A 24,086-nucleotide genomic window follows, 5' to 3' on the forward strand; every position below is an offset into this window, starting at 1 on the left:
GCTTGGCCTGCACCCTCTCCAATCTGGGACCCCCGGGGGATGTCCTATACAGTGATCAGGCCTAAACCGGCAGTCGGACATCCCTCCCACAATCCGGGACCACTGGCTCCTAACCGCTCGCCTGCCTGCCTGCCTGATTGCCCCTAATTGCTTCTGCCTGCCAGCCTGATCGCCCCCAACTGCCCTCCCCTGCTGCAACCCACCTTCTCCGCCAGGACCAGCCTCCTCCGCGCTGCACAGAGCCGGAGGACCCCCAGGCCTCGCTGCGCAGAGCAGCCAGAATGATCAGAATTAATGGATATAAAAAGTTCTCTACATCAAATGATCCCTGTATCTGATACTTACTCAGCTTAGGCCAAAAGAAGAAATATAGTTGGATTTTATGAAGATGAACATACTGGAATAAAATTAACAAGGAAAGTTTATGTTTCTGTTTTTGTTTTTGTTTTTTCATTGAAAAAGCCTTCTTTTTATTTTTTTGTTCACTCTCACCTGAGGATATTTTTCCACTGATTTTTAGAGAGAGTGGAAGGGAGGGGGAGAGACACACAGAGAGAAACATTGATGTGAGAGAGACATATCCATTGGTTGCCTCCCGCACACACACCCCAGTGACAAGGGCCGGGGATTGAGCCTGCAACTTAGGTACGTGCCTTTGTCTGGAATCAAACCCAGGACTCTTCAGTCTGAGGGCCTATGCTCTATCCACTGAGCAAAACCAGCCAGGGTCAAAGGTTCCTTTTTATAACAGTCTTGCAGGAGACACATCAATTCATTCAGTAATTTTTATTGAATTTATTGGGTTGACGTTGATAATAAAATACAGGTTCCAGGTACACAATTCTACAATACTTCACCTGTATATTGTATTGTGTGTTGACCACCCCAAGTCAAGTCTCCTTCCATCCCATTTATCCTCCCTTTACCTTCTCCTACTCCCTCCATACCTTCCCTCTGGTAATCACCATATTGTTGTCTGTGCCCAGGAGTCTTTCTTTTGTTTCTTTACTTAGTCTCTCACCTTTCTCATCCAGCCCCTAACTCCCTCCCCTCTGACAGCTGTCAGTCTGTTCTCTGTGTCCATAAGTATGTCTCCACTTGGTTAATTTATTTTGTTCACTAGATTCCACATATTAGTGAAATCATATGGTACTTGCCCTTCCCTGACTGGCTAATTTCACTTCAGCATAATAATCTCCAGGTCCAACTATACTGTTGCAAAAGGTAAGATTGCCTTCTTTTTGTGTGGCTGAGAAGTATTCTCTTGTGTAAAAGCCCCACAGCTTTTTTTATCCAGTCATCTACTCATAGGCACTTGGGCCGATTCCAAATCTTGTAAATATTGTAAATATTGCTGCAATGAATGATTTTGAATGGCATCCTGAAAATGAGCATTGTAAATAGCAAAGTATAAATAATGCTGAATAAGACAGTCAAGGGTCTTGCATTTATAAAACGTTGACTTAGGGCAGGAGAATTTAAATTTAGTTTTATTAATTTATTTACTACTTATTATTTCTAAGTGTTATGATGAAAATGTATAGTTAGATGCCAGCACATAGGAAGAAGACAAAAACAAAACAAAACAACAACAACAAAAAACAACCCCACAAAACAGTAACACCTAATTTAAACCACTAAAACTCTTTTCTCATTGAGTAATTTTATTAAACCCATTGTTTTGAAAAAATGGAGCTTTAGGTAAAATAAATGTAATTGACATGGAGGCAGATGCTACTATGCCCATATCTCTCTGGGACATACCCTTGAATAGAGAAAGTATATAAAAAGACCCTCTTTGTAAAACAGTAAAGCAAACATATTACTACTCTGCCTTAGTTTGAAGAGAAAAAGATTAATAATCCCTGTATCCTACATTTAATTTAGGTAAAAATATAGGTAAAGAAATACGCAGAAGTGTACTACTGGGAGACTCCACAGAACACTTGTCAAAGTAACAGAATGTGAGCTCTCAATATCTCTAAACAAAAACTTTTTGAGTGAATACGCTTTCACCCAAGATATAACTTCCTGCCAACTGCTTTCCTCAGGGCACCTTTCACAACCTTATTCCTTAAACTGTAGATCAGTGGGTTTAACATGGGGATGACAACTGTATAGAAAACAGAAGCCACTTTGTTCATGTCCATGGTGTTACTCAAGCTGGGTTGGAAATACACTAAAAAGAGTGTACCAAAAAATACCCCCACAGCGGTTAGGTGGGAGGCACAGGTAGAGAAGGCTTTGCGTCTGCCCTCTGCTGAGTTCATTCTAAGGATGGTGGTTATGATGTAGCTGTAGGAGAGGAGGACAGTGATGATGCTGGACCCCACAACACAGCTACAGGAAAGGGTCAATGCTATTTCAATGATGGTTGTATCTGAGGAGGAGAGGGCTAGTAAGGGTGGGAAGTCACAGAAGAAGTGATTGATGACATTGGAATTGCAGAATGACAATAGAGTTGTGCAATAGGTGAAGATGGTCATATCCACCAAACCTGCAATGTAGGCAGTGGCCACGAGCTGGATGCAAACACTCCTGGACATGGCAGTTGTATAAAGAAGTGGATTACAAATGGCTACGTAACGGTCATATGCCATGACAGACAGCATGACACATTCCGCAGCTGCAAAGAACCCGAAAATAAACATCTGAACAACACATACATTATATGGAATCCTCTTTAGCTCAGATAAGAAATCAACCAGCATCTTGGGAGCAACAGTGGAGGAGTAGCAGAGATCACAGAAAGACAGGTTGCTCAGGAAATAATACATGGGCGTGTGGAGTCTGGGGTCCATGTTGATCAGCAGGATCATCCCTAGATTGGCGATCACGGTGATGCCATAAACCAGCAGGAAGAGCACAAAGAGCCCGCGCTGCACATCCTGTCTGCCAGAAAGTCCTAGGAGTATGAAGTCAGCAAACACAGTGCAGTTCTCAGCAGCCATCACTCAGGCCTGGAAACCCCTTTGTGTTAAAGAAGGAAGTGGAAGTGGGGTTCACATCATAGTACTATTTTTCAGTAACTGGAAGAAGAGATAAACATTGCTAAATATGTTTTAGGTAAAATGACTCTCCTTGAAACATACCCAATTTATTACAAATTGTGGACGTGGTTATGCTAATAATATTACCTACATTTGTATTGCGCTTGATAGAGTTTGCAGTGTAGTTTCATTAAAAATCAATCATGCTATTTTCACACCAACCTATGCAGTACTTACGATAACTTTTACTACTTCTATCTTATATTAAGAACTTGATGTCCTCAATGTTCTGTATAGGTAATAGCTCTTAAAATTATTTGGTCCAGATAACCCACATATTCTGACAAGATTTTAGTGTTATAGAACTATTCTTTCCTGTAATAGAGAAGTGTAGTTAGTGAGAGGTTCAGGTAATGAATGCATTTCTTTGTTATTTCTTCATTAATCCAATTCTGAAGCAGGCAGAGTGATTACCGGCTCCTACATATAACATTCCCCCAATACCCCATCAGCCCCTCAGGTCCTATCCAGCCTTAACAAACAAGGGATAGAAATGGTCTGTGATCCAGGACCCAGTGGAGCAGTGAGGGTGGTGCTTGCTGGAGTAGTTTTGGAGGATCCAGAGAACGTTATGTTAGGGTTCACAGTCAGGAATATGCCAGCGCTAACCATGCCTCTTCTGACAGCAGCTGTTGCTCAGGGGAAGTGATGGAAACCTTTTGGGATACTATTGCACAGGTGACCTAGAAGAAAGAAAGAGAGTATGGACTACCATGTGAACCCTTCAACTCTAATTTACTGGAGTCCACATAATCTGTTATTCACCAACAGATCCGATCTCTAAGACATTTAAAAATACTCACTGGTGCACAATTCCATTATTTTAGAAAGATTCATATCTAAAGTATATCCTCACACCACTTCCCTAAAAATTATAATTGTTTTTTCATTGACTCTTTTTTCATGGGAAGATCTTCAAATTTGGCCTCCCTTTGGGAGGATTGGTGGTTTTTGGGAGGCCAATGGAATTCTCCATCCCACTGCCATATTTTACCCAATCAATTATCCTGTATAGTAAAAGCTTAATATGCTAAGTGTCTGACCGATTAGTTGAGCCTTTGGTTGACCACTTGACCGGTGATATGATGCGCAGTAACCACCAGCGGGCAGACGCTCTGACTGGTAGGTTAGCTTGCTGCTGGGGTCTGGCCAATCCGGAGTGGGTGAGAGGCCAGACACACCCTGAAGCCCTCCTGTGGTCCCTCCCTGACCAGCTGGCCTGATTGGAAGTGGGTGAGATGGCTCTGATCGGCCCCAATTGCTGGCCAGGCCAAGGGACCCCACCTGTGCACAAATTTGTGCACCGGGCCTCTAGTGTGCAAGAATAATATCGTGTGTGACCGCCTACATTTTGTGGTAATATAAAGTGGAGTTGAGGGTAGATGAATGTGAGAAGAAAAAATTCTGAATAAGAATCTATTGATCAATATGCAAGATTCCAAACCCTTGGTCTCAAGTTCTCTAGGCATGACAACAAGAAATATTTTCCATGTAAAAATGAATCTATTTCAGAAAATGTACAAAATCAGAAGTTAGAATTTTTAAATAATTAAAAATGAGCTACCACCTCCCCAATCCATGCTGACATTTCATTATGATTATATCTCTGTACATGTGTTTATATTAAATAAATAAAATATATCTGTATCTACATGGCTTTCCTGATATCACTGGTGTCCTTAAGCCTAATACTAAGTGGACAATTGTCTATGGAAAGTCTTTCTTCCAGAAAATTATTGTCTGATCCTGAGAGATGGCCATTTTCATATAAGGGCATGACAATGCTACCAAGGAAACCAGGTTTAGTTAAGGCTCCCTGTTGCATGAAACAGGAAAAGAAGGCATTGTAGGTTGCAAAAAATACCTCTGTACTATAAGCAATTAAGTTTTTTAACAACATAAAAATAATGATTTAATTAAACAGTCTGTGAATCTAGGATTCTTTACTCATTTCAAAAGCACATCTTGAAATTCTATTGTCTAAAATAAACTGCCAAAGATTTAAAATTAAAAATTTCTACAGTTGTCTACAATCTGGTAGTAGATAATCCTCGCTTTTATAAAAGCTTTTAAATGTATATATAGATTTATATTTATTTATACTTTTTGAAGTCATTTACTTATTTTTTTACTGTACTCCCTACACTATATCTACTATTGGATTTTATGCATTTCCTTTGTGTTAATAAATTGATAGGCAAGTAGTGTTTTAGGGTGCGTACACTGGCTACATATTTTCTCTGCATTAAGCATGTTTTTTATGTAATTCCTTTTTGAACTTCCTCATCTAAGTTTATTAAAATAATTTCAATGAATTAGAATTGTTAGGGCAAAGGATATTCAAAATTTATATTTTGATTAAAAACTAGCTTTCCCCCTAATTGTAGATATTCCTCATCAATCTGTCTCCCAGTGTTCAGTTATGAGAGTTAAAACTGTACAACACAGCCCTAACTGGTTTGGCTCAGAGTGTCGGCCTGTGGACTCAAGGATTCCAGGTTCGATTCTGGTCAAGGGCATGTACCTTGGTTGTGGGCACATGCCCAGTAGGGGGTGTGCAGGAGGCAGCTGATCAATGTTTCTAACTCTCTATCCCTCTCCCTTCCTTTCTGTAAAAAATCAATAAAATATATATTTTTTAAAAAAACACACAACAAAAACTGTACAACACTATTCAAAACTGAAAAACATTAGATGTCAGTGTTTTTATTCTGTGATGGCGTGATATTTCAGATAAATTATTCTGCCATTGTTTAGCACAATCATCATAAATGCTGAATCCTTGATCATCATTTGTATTATTTCATTTTTTCCCCCAGTTTCCTTGGATTATAGTCTCTCTGTTACTGGTTTCTAAGAGCTTGTTTATGACTAAAGATGTTAACCATTTGTTAGTCATTGCAGATGAAATACCATGCGTTCTTTGTTATTATTTTACTGTGGTGTTTTACTTTTTGGTTGTATCAAAGTTGTATATTAAATATAATCATGTTTTTTTTTTTAAAAAAAAGCAAATAAATTTTCAGAATGAAAACAGCCCTACACTAAACTCTGAACTAATAACAGAACATTAGCATTTCAGAGACAGTCTAAAGCTTTAATATGTGTCCAATATGATAGGTAGATTTGTGTTTTCACTAAAGAAAAAGACTGATTTTATCACTGACAATGGTACTTCATATATTAGTAAATGACAAAAATTATTTTTTATTTTATTACTTTATATTTATGGTTGACAATATTTCAGATATCTCCCTTCCTTCCCCCTCCCTTTGCACACCTAAATGAAACTTTTTATGCTACTGTTTTCGTGTGTGGCATTTTAGTGTTTAATGAAACCTGAAACATATTTAGCAGAATTATGTTATCACTCATATTCCCTGGTTTGTGGAAGCACTTAGGACCCATTTATATGACTGACCTTTGACAAAAGGACAAAACCATTTTCAAGCCAAAGAGATGTGATAAAAAGAAGTGAAAACAAAATAAAATGCGGAAGTTAACCTATCCTTTTATTTTAAGCTACCTTTCCAATTTAAATGAAAATAAGTAAAGGAAAAACAAATGTTCTTGAGATATATATGATTCTGTCTTTTTTTTCTATGAAAATCACTATGCTTATGGCATATTTGCTGATATATGAAAATTTGAATGTGGACAGTTGTCTAATTTTTATATTTTCTCGTCTTAAAACTATGATATAGATTAACATATTGATATTTTAAAATGTATTATATCTATTATTATTTGCAAAACACAAGAGAAAACCTTAAATTTACATGTACAGTGCTATCTCTTGTAGAGTGAGAAAAAGTAATGGTTTACTTATCAACATTTATTAAAATATAAATCAGATATTTAACTTTCTTATACTAATGACAAATCAGGTCAGACAAATTCACACAGATCTAACAAAGAAATATCACTGGCCATTAAAGTGAAAAATTTATTTAACTGAGTAAGCAGATATGAAATGAATCATTAACCAAATTCCCAAATCTGTATTCTTCATTTTTCCAAAAGTAAGGTTTTTCTTTGCCCTACATTCTTTAAAGTTAGCCATTTAGAAACCTACCTGAAATGAGCAAGTCTTTCTGTCCTTATCTCTGGTACTTCAATAGTAGGCAGATTGCATTTTATTTCTACCTCATGACTGTTGGGACAAATCTCTAAAGCCTCTGCCTCCACTCCTCTGTGTTGTGAGAATATGATTAATTGAATTTCACTTCTGTGTTTTCCCCTGTGAATGCTGCAACAACTTTAGCAAAGGTTCAACTTTAATCCTTCACTCCCTTGACTAAATTGGTCAGTATCAGACTTTTACCAGACTTTATTTGAATGCTGTGCTTCATGGCCACCATGGGTCTACATTTTCCTCCCGTGAAAGCAGATGTCTAATGAAATTAGATTTTCATCTCCTTTTCATTGTTTATCCTGTTTCCTCCACTTCTGAAACACCTCCTTCACTTCTCACTTAGAAATATGGTCATCTCACATATTTCTATCTTTATGAGTTATTGTTGGATTCCTTCCCACAAGTACACATCAACTGCCCTCATTGCAAGAATTTTTATTGACTGTGTAAGGGTAGCAAACTTTTTCCTTCTTCTCTTCTGTTTTCTTTGACTGGCCTAATAGGAAATTGGCATCACACAAATTAACAGGAGAAAGACAAGTAGAATTTTGCATGGAGAGGGGACCCATACCAAATGTGAGATTCAAAGAGGTGACCAAAGGATGCAGTTTATATACCTTTTAGATAAGTACACAACAAATGTGTGAAAAATTGAGGAACTGACAAGACAAAGGGGTTTAGGGTTGGGATAGTGAAGAAGTAACAAGTTTTATTTACACAACTTTCTGTGCTTGAAATTCCCATCTCTGGTGATAAGAAAGCAAATAGAAATTGTTGCAAATTGAATACCAATATGAATACTATGTTGTTCTTTTTTATTTTAAACTAGAGGCCTGGTGCACAAAATTGGGGCACTGGAGAGGGGGTATCCCTCGGCCCAGCCCGTACCCTCTCCAATCTGGGACCCCTCGGGGGATGTCCAACTGCAAGGGATGTAAACCTGCAGTCGGACATCCCTCTCACAATCCAGAACCACTGGCTCCTAACCACTTGCCTGCCTGCCTGATTGCCCTTAATCATTTCTGCCTGCCAGCCTGATCGTCCCTTAATCGCTCCCCTGCCAGCCTGATTGACACCTAACTGCTTCCCTGCCAGCCCGATCGCCCCAACTGCCCTCCCCTGCAGTCACGGTTGCCCCCCAACTGCCCTCCCCTGCTGGCCATCTTGTGACAATGTGGGGGTGGCCATCTTGTGATGAGGTGGGGTGAGGCCATCTTGTGGCAGCCATCTTGTGATGACATGGGAGCAGCCATCTTTTGATGTGAGGGTGTGAGGGTCAATTTGCATATTACCACTTTACTATATAGGATACATACTTTTATTAATAAATTTCCTTTACAACTGAAACTTTATAAATTGGGCATTTTAGGTTTTTTTCTGTAATTTTAACTAATACAATGCTGTGAACATCTCAAGGGAGATGGAGTCCTTTCTTCCAGTGACATTAGAGAATGCCCTGCTCCTTTACTCCCAACCTTCATTTACCCAGCTTCTTAGAGTTGTCAATAAGACCATAGCTGTTCATCAGAATAAGGAAAGAAGGGAAATCCACAGGCTGATGGGAAGACTCTGAAGTGCAATGTAAATCTAGAGCTGCTGATCCTGGGGATGCCTGCTGATATAATTGGGGCAGAGTGAGGAGAAATAGAGGATCTGAGAAGTTCTCTACATCAAATGATCTCTGCTCCTAATACTTACTCAGCTGAGGCCAAATGAAGCAGTACAGATGAATCTCTGTAAGATGACGTACTAGAATCGAGGTTTTTAAAAAAATTTACCAAAGCTCTAAAATAAAATAAAATATAAAATAAAAAGGAATTTTTTGGAGGATGAATGTACCAAGGCTCAAATGCATCAATTTTGTAGGGAACAGTCATTCATTATTCAACATATGTTTTAAAATGTCATGCGGGAGCTGAACATTATAAATAGCCAAGTAGAAATATTGTGAATCAGGCAGAAAAGGGACTTGCATTTATGGATTTGAGTTGGAGCAGTTTTCAAATTTTTTCTTATACATTTATTTAGTACTTATATATTTCTTAACTATGTCCCATCTCAATTTGCTAGGTTTAAAATGTGTTTTATATATTTATTTTGGATCCATATTTTCCTTGAATATCTCTGAAATTTGCTTCCTGTTGCTTTAAAAATGTTGCTTCTTCCCAGCCCAATTAACTTTTATGTCCCACTGTTTTATTTTACCCAAACCTATTATCTTTCACATAATATAAAACATGTCCTCTTCTGTTCTGTGAGTGTATATAAAAGTGAGTTGAAGGTAGATGAAAAAAAGCTAAGGAAAATCTGAATTATGGTCTAGTAATCAGTGTGCAGGTGTCCAAACTCTTGGTATAAACTCATTTATATATTACTTCTAGGAGCACATCTTTGTAAACAATTAGATCACTTAAAAATGAAGATTTTTTATATTTCTCCCACTGGCCTATTTCCCTTAGCATAATGCTGGGGAGAGGTCAATGGGGAAAAAGGAAACTTATGTAATACTTTATACAATAAAGAATTTAAACAAAAAAATGAAGATTTTAAAGAGTATGTAAAAGTATATGTAAAACATTTAAAACAAACAAGCAAAAAATATTTGGCCTCCTCCACAATCCATGCTTGCTGTCTCCTATATTCCCCTTTATTTATGTATACATGCATTTAAAATATATAGATGCAAGAAATTAAAAGTTTGCATAGTATTTCATACATGCCTTTGAGTTTATAACATGTTTTCCAGTAGATAAAGGAAAAGAAATAAACAAATCTAAACTAGAAATGATAAAAACATTAGTGTCTGCCTCAGTACCAAATTAGTTGCATCCAGCTCTGTGTGCAGGAGGGCCTAGCGCTGTCTCCTGACTGAGCTTGATTATTGCAACATCTCTGTCTGCTCCAGGGTGCTGAACACTTGGACTTTCAAGAATAAGTGACAGAGCCCTAGATGGTTTGGCTCAATGGATAGAGCGTCAGGTTCAATTCCGGCCAAGGGCACATGCCTGGGTTGCGGGCTCGATCCCCAGTATGGGGTGTGCAGGAGGCAGCCAATCAATGATTCTCTCTCATCATTGATGTTTCTATCTCTCTCTCCATCTCCCTTCCTCTCTAAAATCAGTAAAGTATATTAAAAAAAGAATAAGTGACAGATATAATAATGTGTTTTATTGTCCAATATTTCAGACACAAAAGTTGACGGGGAAAGAAATACAGACCTTTTAGGAATTGTTTAGTTTTGTCCCTATCTACTGCCCACCCAATATTATATTTATTTCACATAGCAAAATGAGTCCAATCAATAAGTATTTCTGTGCCCTGGTTGATGTGGTTCAGTTGGTTGGGTATCCTCCCATGTAGAATAATCTCAGGCAAAATTCAGTGAAATTAATATATTTTCAATTTTTGGAAAATTGCTCTTAGTGACCAGTTTTAATGTCTTTTCATAATGTATTGCCCTTGTGTATGTGATGATCCCAATACCAAAGCACCAAATGTACTCCTGTGGGAGTTATAGCTAAGGCAAATCTCAAACCTCCTAACTAATTGCTAGCAATTTACCATCAGATAAACATAAGAAAATGCTACATTATGGTACTAGTGAACCGTTGCCACTCTTCCTTTCTCTCTCTAATGCTGGTTTCTTTTTTATACTATTTTGAATATAGAATAATACATTAATTCATCTAAATATACTTCGGAGATAAGAAAGTCAAAACCCAGGAAAATATAAAAACTGACAGAAAATTGCATACATCATGAGAACATAAAGATTTAGTTAAAAGTTTTTCAATCTCTATCCCAGGTTTTCTTATACTTTCAAATAAATAGCAATGTTTCTTTTAAAAGAGTCAGTACATGACTAGGAAAAATAACACTAACTTGAGAAGATATTGGTAATCCCATGTTCATAATAGCATCTATATATATAAAAGGCTAAGATGCTGTGTCCGACCGTCCTACCCGTCACTATGATGTGCACTGACCACCATGGGGCGGACACTCAGTGCAGGAGCTGCCGTGACATGCACTGGTCATTTACAGAGAAACAGCACCGCAGACCTGGCACCCACAAAGCAACACTTGGCTTCCCCCAAGTGGGACACAGGCCCTGTCACCACCCTGGAGTGACAGCCCACTAAATCACAGCTGATGTTGCTGAGATCCCATGGTGCAAAATGTGGCCCACAGCCCAGCCCAGCCCAGAAATGGTGACTGTGGGCGCCAGGTAATGACGTCACATAGCAACACCCAGCTTCCACTCCCTAGCGACTAGCCTCCTTGCAGTTTCTTCAGCCCAGGAACACGACTTGCTTTATAGGCAGGTGCAAACATTTCACACTTTAACCAAACGTTTTGCCATGCCTCATCTCATTTGACCCTCACAGAAGTCCTGGAGTAGGTACATAGGAGACTTGGTGGAATCCTATTTTCTTTTCATTAGCCAGAAAATGGACATTTAGAAAGCTTAGAAACTAACCTGACTGAAGAGAAGTAAGAAATGGTGGACCTTGAAACTGACGGCAGTCTTTCTCCCTGCGCAGAATATAGTCAATCACTACTGCAGTTAAATATTTTACCTTTTGTTCTCCCTGTGTGACCTACTATAATAATCTGCTTCATGTTGAAATTTACTGCTGTATTGCTGACAATTACCTGAAAGAGAAGTTGGGGTGCTTCACCGGGCTGGAAAACGTTTAGCTAAATCAGAAAGCAGGTCTAATTAAGCAAGTTTATCATAATAATAAAAAGCTAATAGGCAAATTGTCATCACGCCATCACAGGTAACAACTGAACAGTAGGAGGTGGAGCTTGATGGGGGATGTGAGGCTTGCATCTCTGTCAAGCCCCGCCCTCGCATCCCAGCCTCACATCCCCTCCCAAGTCTGGCGGGATGTGGCGGGGGACCTGAGGCTGCGTAACCCACCCAACGAGTCTTGATGGGGGTGGGACGGCTGGGTATGGGTCTCAAGCGATTTTGAGGCATGGGGGTTGCCAGGAACTTGACTCTGGGTCCTGTGGCACCCCAGACTGACAGGAGGGAGATTTTCATATACATTTTACTAATTTTCTTTCATCTCTGACACTTCTATTAAAGAGAAAGGGCAAATAGCAATATTGAAATATTTCCTCTAATTAATTCCCTTTTAACGTGTATGAATTTCATGCACTGGGCCACTAGTCTATATATATAAAGCTCTCGCTGGTGCCAATCACACACGTGCGTTTCAATCTGTCATTGTGAATTGTGAATTTGCTACATTATGGTACTAGTGAACCGTTACCACTCTTCCTTTCTCTCTCTAATGCTGGTATCTTTTTTATACTATTTTGAATATAGAATAATACATTGATTCATCTAAATATACTTCGGAGATAAGAAAGTCAAAACCCAGGAAAATATATTTAAAACATAGTAAAATATTTTTATTTTGTCTTAAAACTGTGTTCAATAAGTAAAATAACCAGCTGAAAATTGCATGTTTTAATGTTATTTCATTCTTACGCTGTTTTAAGCACATAACATTAAGTGCATTTTATACATTAAAGGGATATATATGAAAAACCTAAATGAAAAACCTTGTATAACCTATAACTCTGTCCTCCAGGAAGCAGAGAGAACCTCCATATTTCTACAATAAATGAATGAATACTCTGAAAACCTGAAATTTTATAATGTTTTTCATAACTAGATTAATAGATAATGGATAATAGTACAAACATCATGTACAATAACTTATTGTAAGTTATTAAAATAGATTTTAGCATTGCTTAACATCCAACCATAAAGTAATGACCACTATTGAAATCGTGTTTAGAGTACAGTTTCAGTTTATTTCACAGATACACAGAAAATCATTTTAACTCATTGCAAATGAAATACTAATGTAAATATTATTTTGTTCTTTGTTTTATTTCATTGAACATAAATTATTGTTAATAACCTAGGGCATTTCAGTTTTCTAAACAAATTTTGTTAATCACTCTGGGCATTTTATGTTTTTAATTAATTAGTACATTCTATGAAAATGTAAAGTGAGGTAAAGTTCTTTTTTTCTAGTAGCCATTAGAGTAGGTCAAGGTCCTTTACCACCCACTTCATTCATGCAGTTTCTGTATAATTGTCAAGAGCATGTATCTATTCTCCAGAGTGAGGGCAAGAAGGGAAAAACACAGTATGATGTGAAGAATAACAAGTTCAATATAAATCTAGAACTGCTGCCCTGTCCAGGTAGCTCAGTTGGTTGGAGTGTCCTCCCATGAGACAGATGGTCACAGGTTCAATTCTTGGTCAGGGCACACACCTAGGTTGAGGATTCCATGCCTAGTCAGGGCACATATGGAAGGCAACCAATTGATGTATCTCTTTCACATGGGTCTCTCTCTCTCTCTCTTTCTCTCTCTCTTTCTTCCTTCACCTCTCTCTAAAATCAATTAAAATAATTTAAAATCTAGAACTGCTGATCCTGATGATCCTTGGTACAGAATGATCAGAATTAACAGATCCAAAAAGTTCTTTACATAAAATAATTTCTTATCTGATACTCAGCTTAGGCCAAAGGAACAAATACAGGTGAATTTTGTGAAGATGAACATATTAGAATAAAATAAAGAAAGTTCTTTTTCTTCTTCATTGATAAAACTCCTTTTTATTTTTTTGTTAATCCTCACTGAGGATATTTTCCCATTGATTTTTAGAGAGAGTGGAAGGGAGGGGGAGAGACAGAGAGAAACAACTATGTGAGAGAGACACATCAGTTGGTTGCCTCCCACACTCACCCCAGAGACCATGGCGAGGGACGGAGCCTGCACCAAAGTATGTGCCCTTGACCAGAACCGAACCCTGGACCTTTCAGTCCAAGGGCTGACACTCTATCCACTGAGCCAAATCAGCTAGTGCCAAAGGCTCCTTTTTATATCAGTCTTGCAGGGGACATACATGCATTCCTTCAATAATTTTTTATTGAATTTAGTGGGTTGACGTTGGTTAATAAAATACAGGTCTCAGGTATACAGTTCTACAATATATCTGCTATACTAGTATATTGTATTGTGCGTTTACCATCCCGGGTCAAGTCTCCTTTCATCTCATTTACCCTCCCTTTATCCTCTCCTACCCCCTCCACCCTGATCCTCTGGTAATCACCATACTGTTGTCTGGTCCATGAGCCTTTCCTTTTTTTATTTGCTTAATTGCTCATCCTCTGCATCCAGCCCCCAACTCTATCCCCTCTGACAGCTGTTTGTTCTGTGTCCATGAATCTGTTTCCATTTAGTTGGTTTATTTTGTTCATGAGATTCCATATGTACTGGTAAGTGAAATCATGTGGTACTTGCCTTTCTCTAATTGACTTGTTTCACTTAGCATAATAATCTCCGGTCCTATTGTTGTTGCAAAAGGTAATATTATCTTCTGTTGTGTGTGTATGTGGCTGAGTAGTATTACATTGTGTAAATGTACCACAGCTGTTTTATCTACTCACCTACTGATGGGAACTTGGGCTGCTTCCAAATCTCGGCTATTTGTAAACATTGCTGCAATGAAAGTTTTTGAATGGCATCCTGAAAATGAACATAGTAAATAGCAAAGTAGAAATAATGGTGAACAAGTCAGGCAAGGGCTTTGCACTTATAAACCTTTGAGTTAGGGCAAGAAAATTTAAATTTATATTATTATTTATTTACTACTTATTACTTCTAAGTGTTATGATGTAAAATTTACAGTCTGATGCCAGTACATAGGAAGAAGACAAAAAACAAACAAAAAAACAACATCTAACTTAAACCACTAAAACTCCCTTGTGACTGAGAAAATTTATTAAACTCATTGTGTTGAAAAATGGAGCTTTATGGAGAATACATTTAATTGGCATGGAGGGAGATGAGACTATGCCCATATTTCTTTGGAAGATACTCATGAATAGAGAGAGTGGTATAAAAAGACCCTCTTTGCAAAACAGTAGAGTAAACCTATTACTACTCTTCCTAAATTTGAAGAGATTAAGATTGGTAATCACTGTATCTTATACGCAATTTAGACACAGAGATAGATAAAGAAATAGGCAGAATTGTACTGGTGAGACTATAGGACACTTGTCAAAGTACCTGAACTTGAGCTCTCAACATCTCTAAATAAAAAATACTTTGAGTTAACATGCTTTCACCCAGAATGTAACTTAGTGCCTAGTGCTTTTCTCAGGGCACCTTTCACATCCTTATTCCTTAAGCTGTAGATCAGTGGGTTTAACATGGGGATGACAACTGTGTAGAAAACAGAAGCCACTTTGTCTGTGTCCAAGGAGTAACTGGAGTTGGGTCTGAAATACATGAACAAGAGCGTACCAAAAAATATCCCCACAGCGGTTAGGTGGGAGGCACAGGTAGAGAAGGCTTTGTGTCTGCCCTCTGCTGAGTTCATTCTAAGGATGGTGGTTATGATGTAGCTGTAGGAGAGGAGGACAGTGATAATGCTGAACCCCACAACACAGCTACAGGAAATGGTCGTAGCTATTTCAATGATGGTTGTATTCAAGGAGGAGAGAGCTAATAAAGGTGCGATGTCGCAGAAGAAGTGATTGATGACATTGGAATTACACAATGATAATGGAAAAGTGCAAGAGGTGAAGATTGTTACATCCATCAAACCTGCAATGTAGGCAGTGGCCACGAGCCAGAGGCACACCCTCCTGGACATGGCAGTTATATAAAGAAGTGGATTACAGATGGCTACATAACGGTCATATGCCATGACAGACAGCATGACACATTCCACAGCTGCAAAGAACCCAAAAAGAAACATCTGAAGAAAGCATAAATTGTATGGAATCCTTTTTTGCTCAGATAAGAAATCAGCTAGCATCTTGGGAGCTATAGTGGAGGAGTAGCAGACATCACAGAAAGACAGGTTGCTCAGGAAATAATACATGGGCGTGTGGAGGCTGGGGTCCATGTTGATTAGCAGGATCATCCCTAGATTGGCGATCACGGTGATGCCATAAACCAGCAGGAAGAGCACAAAGAGCCCCCGCTGCACATCCTGTCTGCCAGAGAGTCCTAGGAGTATGAAGTCAGCAAACACAGTGCAGTTCTCAGCAGCCATCACTCAGGCCTGGAAACCCCTTTGTGTTAAAGAAGGAAGTGGAAGTGGGGTTGACATCATAGTACTATTTTTCAGTAACTGGAAGAAGAGATAAACATTGCTAAGTATGCTTTAGGTAAAATGACTCTCCTTGAAACATACCCAATTTATTACAAATTGTGGACGTGGTTATGCTAATAATAATGCCTACATTTGTATTGCACTTGATAGAGTTTGCAGCGTAGTTTCATTAAAAATCAATCATGCTATTTTCATACCAACCTTTGTAGTACTTATGATAATTTTTACTACTTCTATCTTATATTATTAACTTGATGTCCTCAATGTTCTGTATAGGCAATAGCTCTTAAAATTATTTGGTCCAGATAACTCATATATTCTGACAAGAATGTTTTTCTTTTTAGTGTTATAGAACTATTCTTTCCTGTACTAGAGAAGTGTAGTTAGTGAGAGGTTCAGGTAATGAACGCATTTCTTTGTTATTTCTTCATCAGTCCATTTGTGAAGCAGGCAGAGTGATTACCGGTTCCTACATATAACATTCCCCCAATACCCCATCAGCCCCTCAGGTCCTATCCAGCCTTAACAAACAAGGGATAGAAATGGTCTGTGATCCAGGACCCAGTGGAGCAGTGAGGGTGGTGCTTGCTGGAGTAGTTTTGGAGGATCCAGAGAACGTTATGTTAGGGTTCACAGTCAGGAATATGCCAGCGTAACCATGCCTCCTCTAACAGCAGCTGTTGCTCAGGGGAAGTGATGGAAACCTTTTGGGATACTATTGCACAGGTGACCTAGAAGAAAGAAAGAGAGTATGGACTACCATGTGAACCCTTCAACTCTAATTTACTGGAGTCCACATAATCTATTATTCACCAACAGATCAGAATTCCAGGACATTTAAAAATATTCACCGATGCACAATCCCTTTATTCTAGAAAGATTCATATCTACTCTATACCCTCACACCAATTCCCTAGAAATTCTAATTTTGTTTTTTTGTTTTCATAGACTCTTATTTCATGTGAAGATCTCCAAATTTCTCCTCTCTTCGGTGTTGTTGGTGGCTTTGGAGGGGCCAATCCAATTCTATGTTCCACTGCCATATTTTACCCAATCAGTCACATTGTATATAATATCACGTGTGACCTCCTTAATTCTGTGGGAATATAAAGTGGAGTTGAGGGTAGATAAATGTGAGAAAAAGAACATATGAATGTGGGTCTAGTGATCAATGTGCAGTATTCCAAACCCTTGGTAAAATTCTCTAGACATGTCATCAACAAATGTTTTCCATGTAAAAACAAATCTATTTTTTAAATGTACAAAAATAGAGGTTAAAATTTTAAAATAATTAAAAATGAGCTACTACCTCCCAATCTATGCTGACATTTCATTGTGATTATATCTATGTGCATGCGTTTAAATTAAATAAATAAAATATATCTGTCTCTACATGGCTTTCCTGATACCGCTGGTGTCCTTAAGCCTAATACTAAATGAACAATTGTCTATATAAAGTCTTTCTTCCAGAAAATGGTTGTCTGATCCTGAGAGATGGCCATCTATATATATATATATAATCTATATATATAAAAAGAAGTAATATGCAAATTAGGCCGGGATGCCATAATAGGTCACGACTGGACAGGAGGAGGTTGTGTGTGCAGGTGAGGCCCCCAGAGCAGAGATGGAGACAAAGATGGGGCGGGGGGGGGGGGGTGCGGAGGGGGAGGGGGCGGCGCCTGCCTGAGCTGGCAAGGCAACTCCAGTGGCCGGGAGCAAACACAGGCAGGGAGACAGGGGGAGCCTGGGGCGGAAGTCAGGCTTGGGTCCTGGCCAACCGGGGTGCTGGTCTGGCCTGACTCCCACAGAGCCTGCAGGCGGGGGTGGGGGTTTGGAGGGTGTGTGTGTGGGGGGGGGGGGGTTCCCTCCTTGCGAGATTTCAATCGCAGGATGGGCCTCTAGTTATCATATAAATGCATGACAATGCTACCAAGGAAACCAGGTTTAGTTAAGGCTCCCTGTTCCATGAAACAGGAAAAGAAAGCACTGTAGGTTGCACAAAATACCTCTGTACTATAAGCAATGTAGTGTTTTAACAACATAAAAAAACAATTTAATTGAACATTATGTGAATTTAGTATGCGTTACTAATTTCAAAAGCATATCTTGAAGCCATATTGTGTAAAGTAAACTGCTAAAGATTTAAGATAAAAAATGGATTCCTGTAGTTGTCTACAATCTGATAGTAGATAACCCTTGCTTTTATAAAACCACTTAAATTTATACATATGTATATTTATACTTTTTGAAGTCATATACTTATTTTTTTTCTGTACGCCCTACACTATTATCTACTATTGGATTTTATACATTTCCTTTGTGTTAATAAATTGATAAGCAAGTAGTGTTTTAGAGTGCATATACTAACGACATATTTTCTCTGCATTAAACATGCTTTTATATAACTCATTTTGAATTTGGTCAACTAATTTACTGAAATAATTTCAATGAATTAGCATTGCCAGGGCAAAGCATATTCAAAATTTATATTTTAATTAAAAACTATCTTTCCCCCTAATTGTAGATATTACTCATCAATCTGTCTCCCAGTGTTCAGTTATGAGAGTTAAAACTGTACACCACTGTTCAAAACTGAAAAACATTAGATGTCAGTGTTTTTATTTGGTGACAGTGTGATATTGCAGATTAATTATTCTGTCACTGGTTAGCACAATCATCATAAATGCTGAATCCTGTGATTATCACTTGTATTATTTCATTTTCTTTTTTCCAATTTTCTTGGATTATAGTCTCTCTGTTACTGGTTTCTAAGAGCTTGGTTAAGATTAAAGATGTTAATCATTTCTCATGCCCTATTTTTGTTATTATTTTACTGTAGCGTTTTACTTTTTGGTTGAACGGAAGTTGCGTATTAAATATAATCATGTTCCATTTTTTTTAAAAGGCAAATGAATTTTCAGAATGAACACATCCCTGCACTAAACTCTGAACTAAAAAAAGAACATAAGCATTTCAGAGATAGTCTGCAGTCATCGACAAACTCATTAGTCAACAGAACCAAATATCAACAGTACAATGATTGAAATTTCTTTTGAGAGCCAAATTTTTTAAACTTAAACTATATAGGTAGGTACATTGTTATTAACTTAATTAGGGTACTCCTAAGGCTTAGGAAGAGCCACACTCAAGGGGCCAAAGAGCCGCATGTGGCTTGCGAGCCGCAGTTTGCCAACCACTGGTCTAACGCTTTAACATTAATAGATGTCCAATGTGATAGATTTTCACTAACAAAAAAAGTCTAGTTTTATCACTGACAATGGTACTGCATATGTTAGTAAATGAAAAAAATTATCTTTTTTCTTTTATTATTTTATGTTTATTGTTGACACTATTGCAGATGTCTCCATCCCTCCTGCCCCCTTTGCTCACCTAAATGAAACTTTTTATGCTTTTGTTTTGGTGTGTGGCATCATAGTGTTTACTGAAACTGAAACACGTTTTGCAGTATTCTATCACTTACCTTCCCTGGTTTGTGGAAGCACTTAGAACCCATTTGTATGACTGATCTTTGCCAAAAGGACATATTCCCTTTCAAATCAAAGAGATGTGATAAAAAGAAGTATAAACAAAATAAAATGTGGAAATTGACATATCTTTTTATTTTAAGCTGCCTGTTCCATTTAAATGAAAATAGGTACAGGAAAAATAAATGTTCTTGAGCTACATAGGATTCTGTCTTGTTTCTATAAAAATTATTATAGTTATGTGTGTCTATTGATATATGAAAATTTGAATTTGGGCAGTGGTCTAATTTTTATTTGTTTAGACAAAAACTATGGCCTGGATACTTTTAATGTGTTATCTCTATTATTTGCAAAACACAGAGCAAATCTTAAATTTATGCATGCAGCGATATCTCTTGTATAGTGATAAAAGGTAATGGTTTACTTATTAACCTTTATTAAAATATAAATAAAATATTTAACTTTCTTATAATAATGATAAATGTGGTCAGAGGAATTCACACAGGTCTAACAAAGAAATATCATTGTTTGGCCATTAGAAGGAAGAATTTATTTAACTGAGTAAGCAGATATAAAATGATTCATTAGCCAAATTCCGAAACCTGGATTCTTCATTTTTCCAAAAGTAAGGTTTTTCTTTGCCCTGCATTCTTTAATTTAAGCCATTTGGAAACCTACCTTAAATGAGCAAGTCTTTCTGTCCTTATCTCCGGTACATCAACAATAGGCAGATTGCATTTTATTTCTACCTCAGAGACTATTGGGACAAATCTCTAAAGCCTCTGCCTCCACTCTTCTGTGTTGTGAGAATATGATTAATTAGATTCCGCCTCTGTGTTTTCCCCTGTGAATGCTGCAACAACTTTAGCAAAGGTTCAACTTTAATACTTCACTCCCTTGACTAAATTGGTCAGTGTCAGACATTTACCAGACTTTATTTGAATGCTGTGCTTCATGGCTACCATGAGTCTACATTCTCTTCCAGTGAAAGCAGATTTCTGATGAACTTAGATTTTGATCTGCTTTTCATTGTTTATCCTGTTTCTTCCACTTCTGAAACACCTCCTTCACTTCTCACTTAGGAATATGGTCGCCTCACATATTACTATTTTCATTAGTTATTGTTGGATTCCTTCCCACAAGTACACATCAATTGCCCTCATTGCAAGGATTTTTTTTTTTTGACTGTGTAAGGGTGGCAAACTTTTTCCTTCTCCTCTTATGGTTTTTTTTTTTTTTTTGACTGGCCTAATAGGAAATTGGCAACACACAAATTAACAGGAGAAAGACAAATTGAATTTTGCATGGAGAGGGACCCATACCAAATGCGAGACTCAAAGAGGTGGACAAAGGACGCAGAGTATGTACCTTTAATACAAGTACACAACAAACATGTGAAAAATTGAGGAATTGACAAGACAAAAGGGTTTAAGACAGGAAGACTGAAGAAGTAACAAGTTTTGTTTATACAACCTTCCTAGCTCTGCATTCCCTATCTCTGGTGTTAAGAAAGCAAATATATATTGTTGCAAATTGAATACCAATGTGAGACCTTTTGTCCAGTGACATTAGAGAATGCCCTGCTCCTTTACCCCCATCCTTCATTTACGCAGCTTTTTAGAGTTGTCAATAGGACCATATCTGTTCACCAGAATGAGGGAAAGAAGGGAAATCCACAGGCTGATGGGGAGACTCTGAAGTGCAATATAAATCTAGAGCTGCTGATCCTGGGGATGCCTGCTGATATAATTGGGGCAGAGTGAGGAGAAATAGAGGATCTGAGAAGTTCTCTACATCAAATGATCCCTGCCCCTGATACTTACTCAGCTGAGGCCAAATGAAGCATACAGATGAATCTCTGTCAGATGACATACTAGAATCAAATAAAACAAATTGAGATTTTAAAAAAAATTACAAAAACTCTAAAATAAAAATGAATTTTTTGGGGATGAATATCCCAATGCTCAATTTTGTAGGGGACAGTCATTCATTTATTCAATAAATGTTTTAAAATGTCATGTGCGAGCTGAACATTATAAATAGTAAAGTAGAAATATTGTGAACAGGCAGAAAAGGGACTTCCATTTATGGACTATGAGTTGGAGCAGCAGCTTTTTAAATTTTCTTAGTCAATTTTTACTACTTATATATTTCTGTGATGATGGAATATTTATAAGCTAATCCTGGTACATAGGAAGGATACAAACATACCTCTTATTATCCACTAATACTGGATTCTACCTGAACAAATTTATTAAACTCATTACCAAAATTGAATCATAATAAGAGTAATTTGAATTGACATAGGTGGAGAGGTTATGATATTCACTGGGGCATACCCATGAACAGAGAAAAGGTGTATAAAAAGAACTTTTTGAAATTGAATTTATTAATACTCTCTCTAGTTTGGAAAGCAGATTAATGACTACTACAATAATGACTACTCTGTACATTTTATTTAGGCATAATAATAATTGAGTACTCCGAAAACCTGAATTTGTATAATGTTCTCCATAACTGGATTAACAGCTAATCAATAATAGTATAAACCTCATGTACAATCACCTTAAGTTATTAAAATAGATTTTAGCATCTCTCAACATCCAACCACTAAGTAATGACTACTATTAAAATTGTGTTCAGAATACAGTTTCAATTTATTTCACAGATACACAGAAAACCAATTTAAGTCATTGCAAATATAATAGCAGTGTAAATAATATTTGTTCTTTGTTTCATTTCATTGAACATAAATTTTTGTTAATAACTCTGGGCATTTCATTTCTTTTTTAAAAAAATAACTAGCATAATTCCATGAACATGTAAAGGGAGATAAAATTCTTTTTTCTAGTAGCCATTAGAGATAGTCAAGGTCCCATATCCCCCAACTTCATTCCTGAAGTTTCTGTGTAGTTGTCAAGAACATGTATCTGTTCTCCAAAGTGAGGACTAGAAGGAAAAGCCACAGTCTGATGTCAAGACTATGAAGTGCAATATAATCTAGAGTTGCTTCCTTGACTGGTGTGGCTCAGTTGGTTGGAACATAGTCCTGTGCACCAGAAGGTTGCAAGTTTAATTTCCCATCAGGGCACACACCTAGGTTGTGGGTTCCTCCTTGGTCAGAGTGCCTATGGGAGGCAACCAATGGATGTATCTCTCACATCGATGTTCCTCTCTCTTTCTCTCTCCCCGTCTTTAAAATCAATTAAAAATTTAAAAACTTTAATCTAGAACTGCTGATCCTGCTGATCCCTGTGACAGAATGTTTAGAAATGAAAGATCCAAGAAGTTCTCTACATCAAATGATCCTGGTCTCTGACACTTACACAGCTTGGGCCACAAGAAAAAGTACAGGTGGATTTTGTGTAAGATGAACATACAAAAATAAGATAAAACAAAGTTTTTTTTCTTCTTCATTGATTAAGGCTCCTTTCTATATCAGTCTTGCAGGGGAACACACATTCGTTCAATCAATAATTTTTAATTGCATTCATTAGGTTGACATTGGTTAATAAAATACAGGTTTCAGGTATACAATTCTATAAAACATCATCTGTATATTGTATTGTGTGCTTACCACCCCAAGTCAAGTCTCTTTCCCAAGTCAAGCCTCTTTCCATCACCATTTATCTCCCCTTTACCTTCTCCTCCCGCCCTCCACCCCCTTCCCTCTGGTAATCATAGCACTGTTGTCTGTGTCCAGGAGTCTTTCTTTTTTTTCTTTTGCTTAATCCCTCACCCTTCTGATCTAGCCCCCAACTTTCTCCCCTCTGACAGCTGTCAGTCTTCTCTGTATCCATGAGTCTGTGTCCGTTAGGTTATTTTGTTCACTAGATTCCACATATAAGTGAAACCATATGGTACTTGCCTTTCTCTAATTGGCTTATTTCACATAGCATAATAATCTTCAGGTCCATCTATGCTGTTGCAGAAGGTAAGATTGCTTTTTTGTGTGTGGCTGAGTAGTATTACATTGTGTAAATGTACCACCACTTTTTTTGTCTACTCATCTACTGATGGGCACTTAGGCTGCTTCCAAATCTTGGCTATTGTAAATATTTCTGCTATGAATGTTTTTGAATGGTATCCTGAAAGTGAGCATTGTAAATAGAAAAGTAGAAATAATGGTGAACAAGACATGAAAAGGCCTTGTATTTATGGAACTTAGAGTTAGGCAGGAGGATTTAAATTTATTCTTATTATTTACTACTTATTACTTCTAGGTGTTATGATGTAAAACATATAGTATGATG

The 24,086-nt window shown here is 37.6% G+C and overlaps 3 protein-coding genes across 3 annotated transcripts in view; 1 reads left to right on the plus strand and 2 right to left on the minus strand.

Annotated features, from left to right (window-relative positions):
• The window catches only part of LOC308524758 (olfactory receptor 4A5-like), a gene marked incomplete at both ends in the record, with an annotated part of 363,276 nt that overhangs the window by 234,925 nt on the left and 104,265 nt on the right, over positions 1–24,086 (plus strand). The window lies entirely within an intron of this gene.
• On the minus strand, positions 2,013–2,951 carry LOC308524671 (olfactory receptor 5G9-like; the record flags this gene model as incomplete). Its single annotated transcript, XM_081099249.1, has 1 exon — positions 2,013–2,951. The coding sequence occupies one exon, from the start codon at positions 2,949–2,951 to the stop codon at positions 2,013–2,015; it is 939 nt and encodes a 312-aa protein (XP_080955375.1).
• Positions 15,347–16,285, minus strand: LOC308525217 (olfactory receptor 5AP2-like; the record flags this gene model as incomplete). The annotated part of the gene is made up of 1 exon (XM_081100006.1): positions 15,347–16,285. The coding sequence occupies one exon, from the start codon at positions 16,283–16,285 to the stop codon at positions 15,347–15,349; it is 939 nt and encodes a 312-aa protein (XP_080956132.1).

The sequence above is a fragment of the Myotis nattereri genome (genome assembly GCF_964212035.1).
Source record: "Myotis nattereri genome assembly, chromosome: 9".
NCBI classification, from domain to species: domain Eukaryota; kingdom Metazoa; phylum Chordata; class Mammalia; order Chiroptera; family Vespertilionidae; genus Myotis; species Myotis nattereri.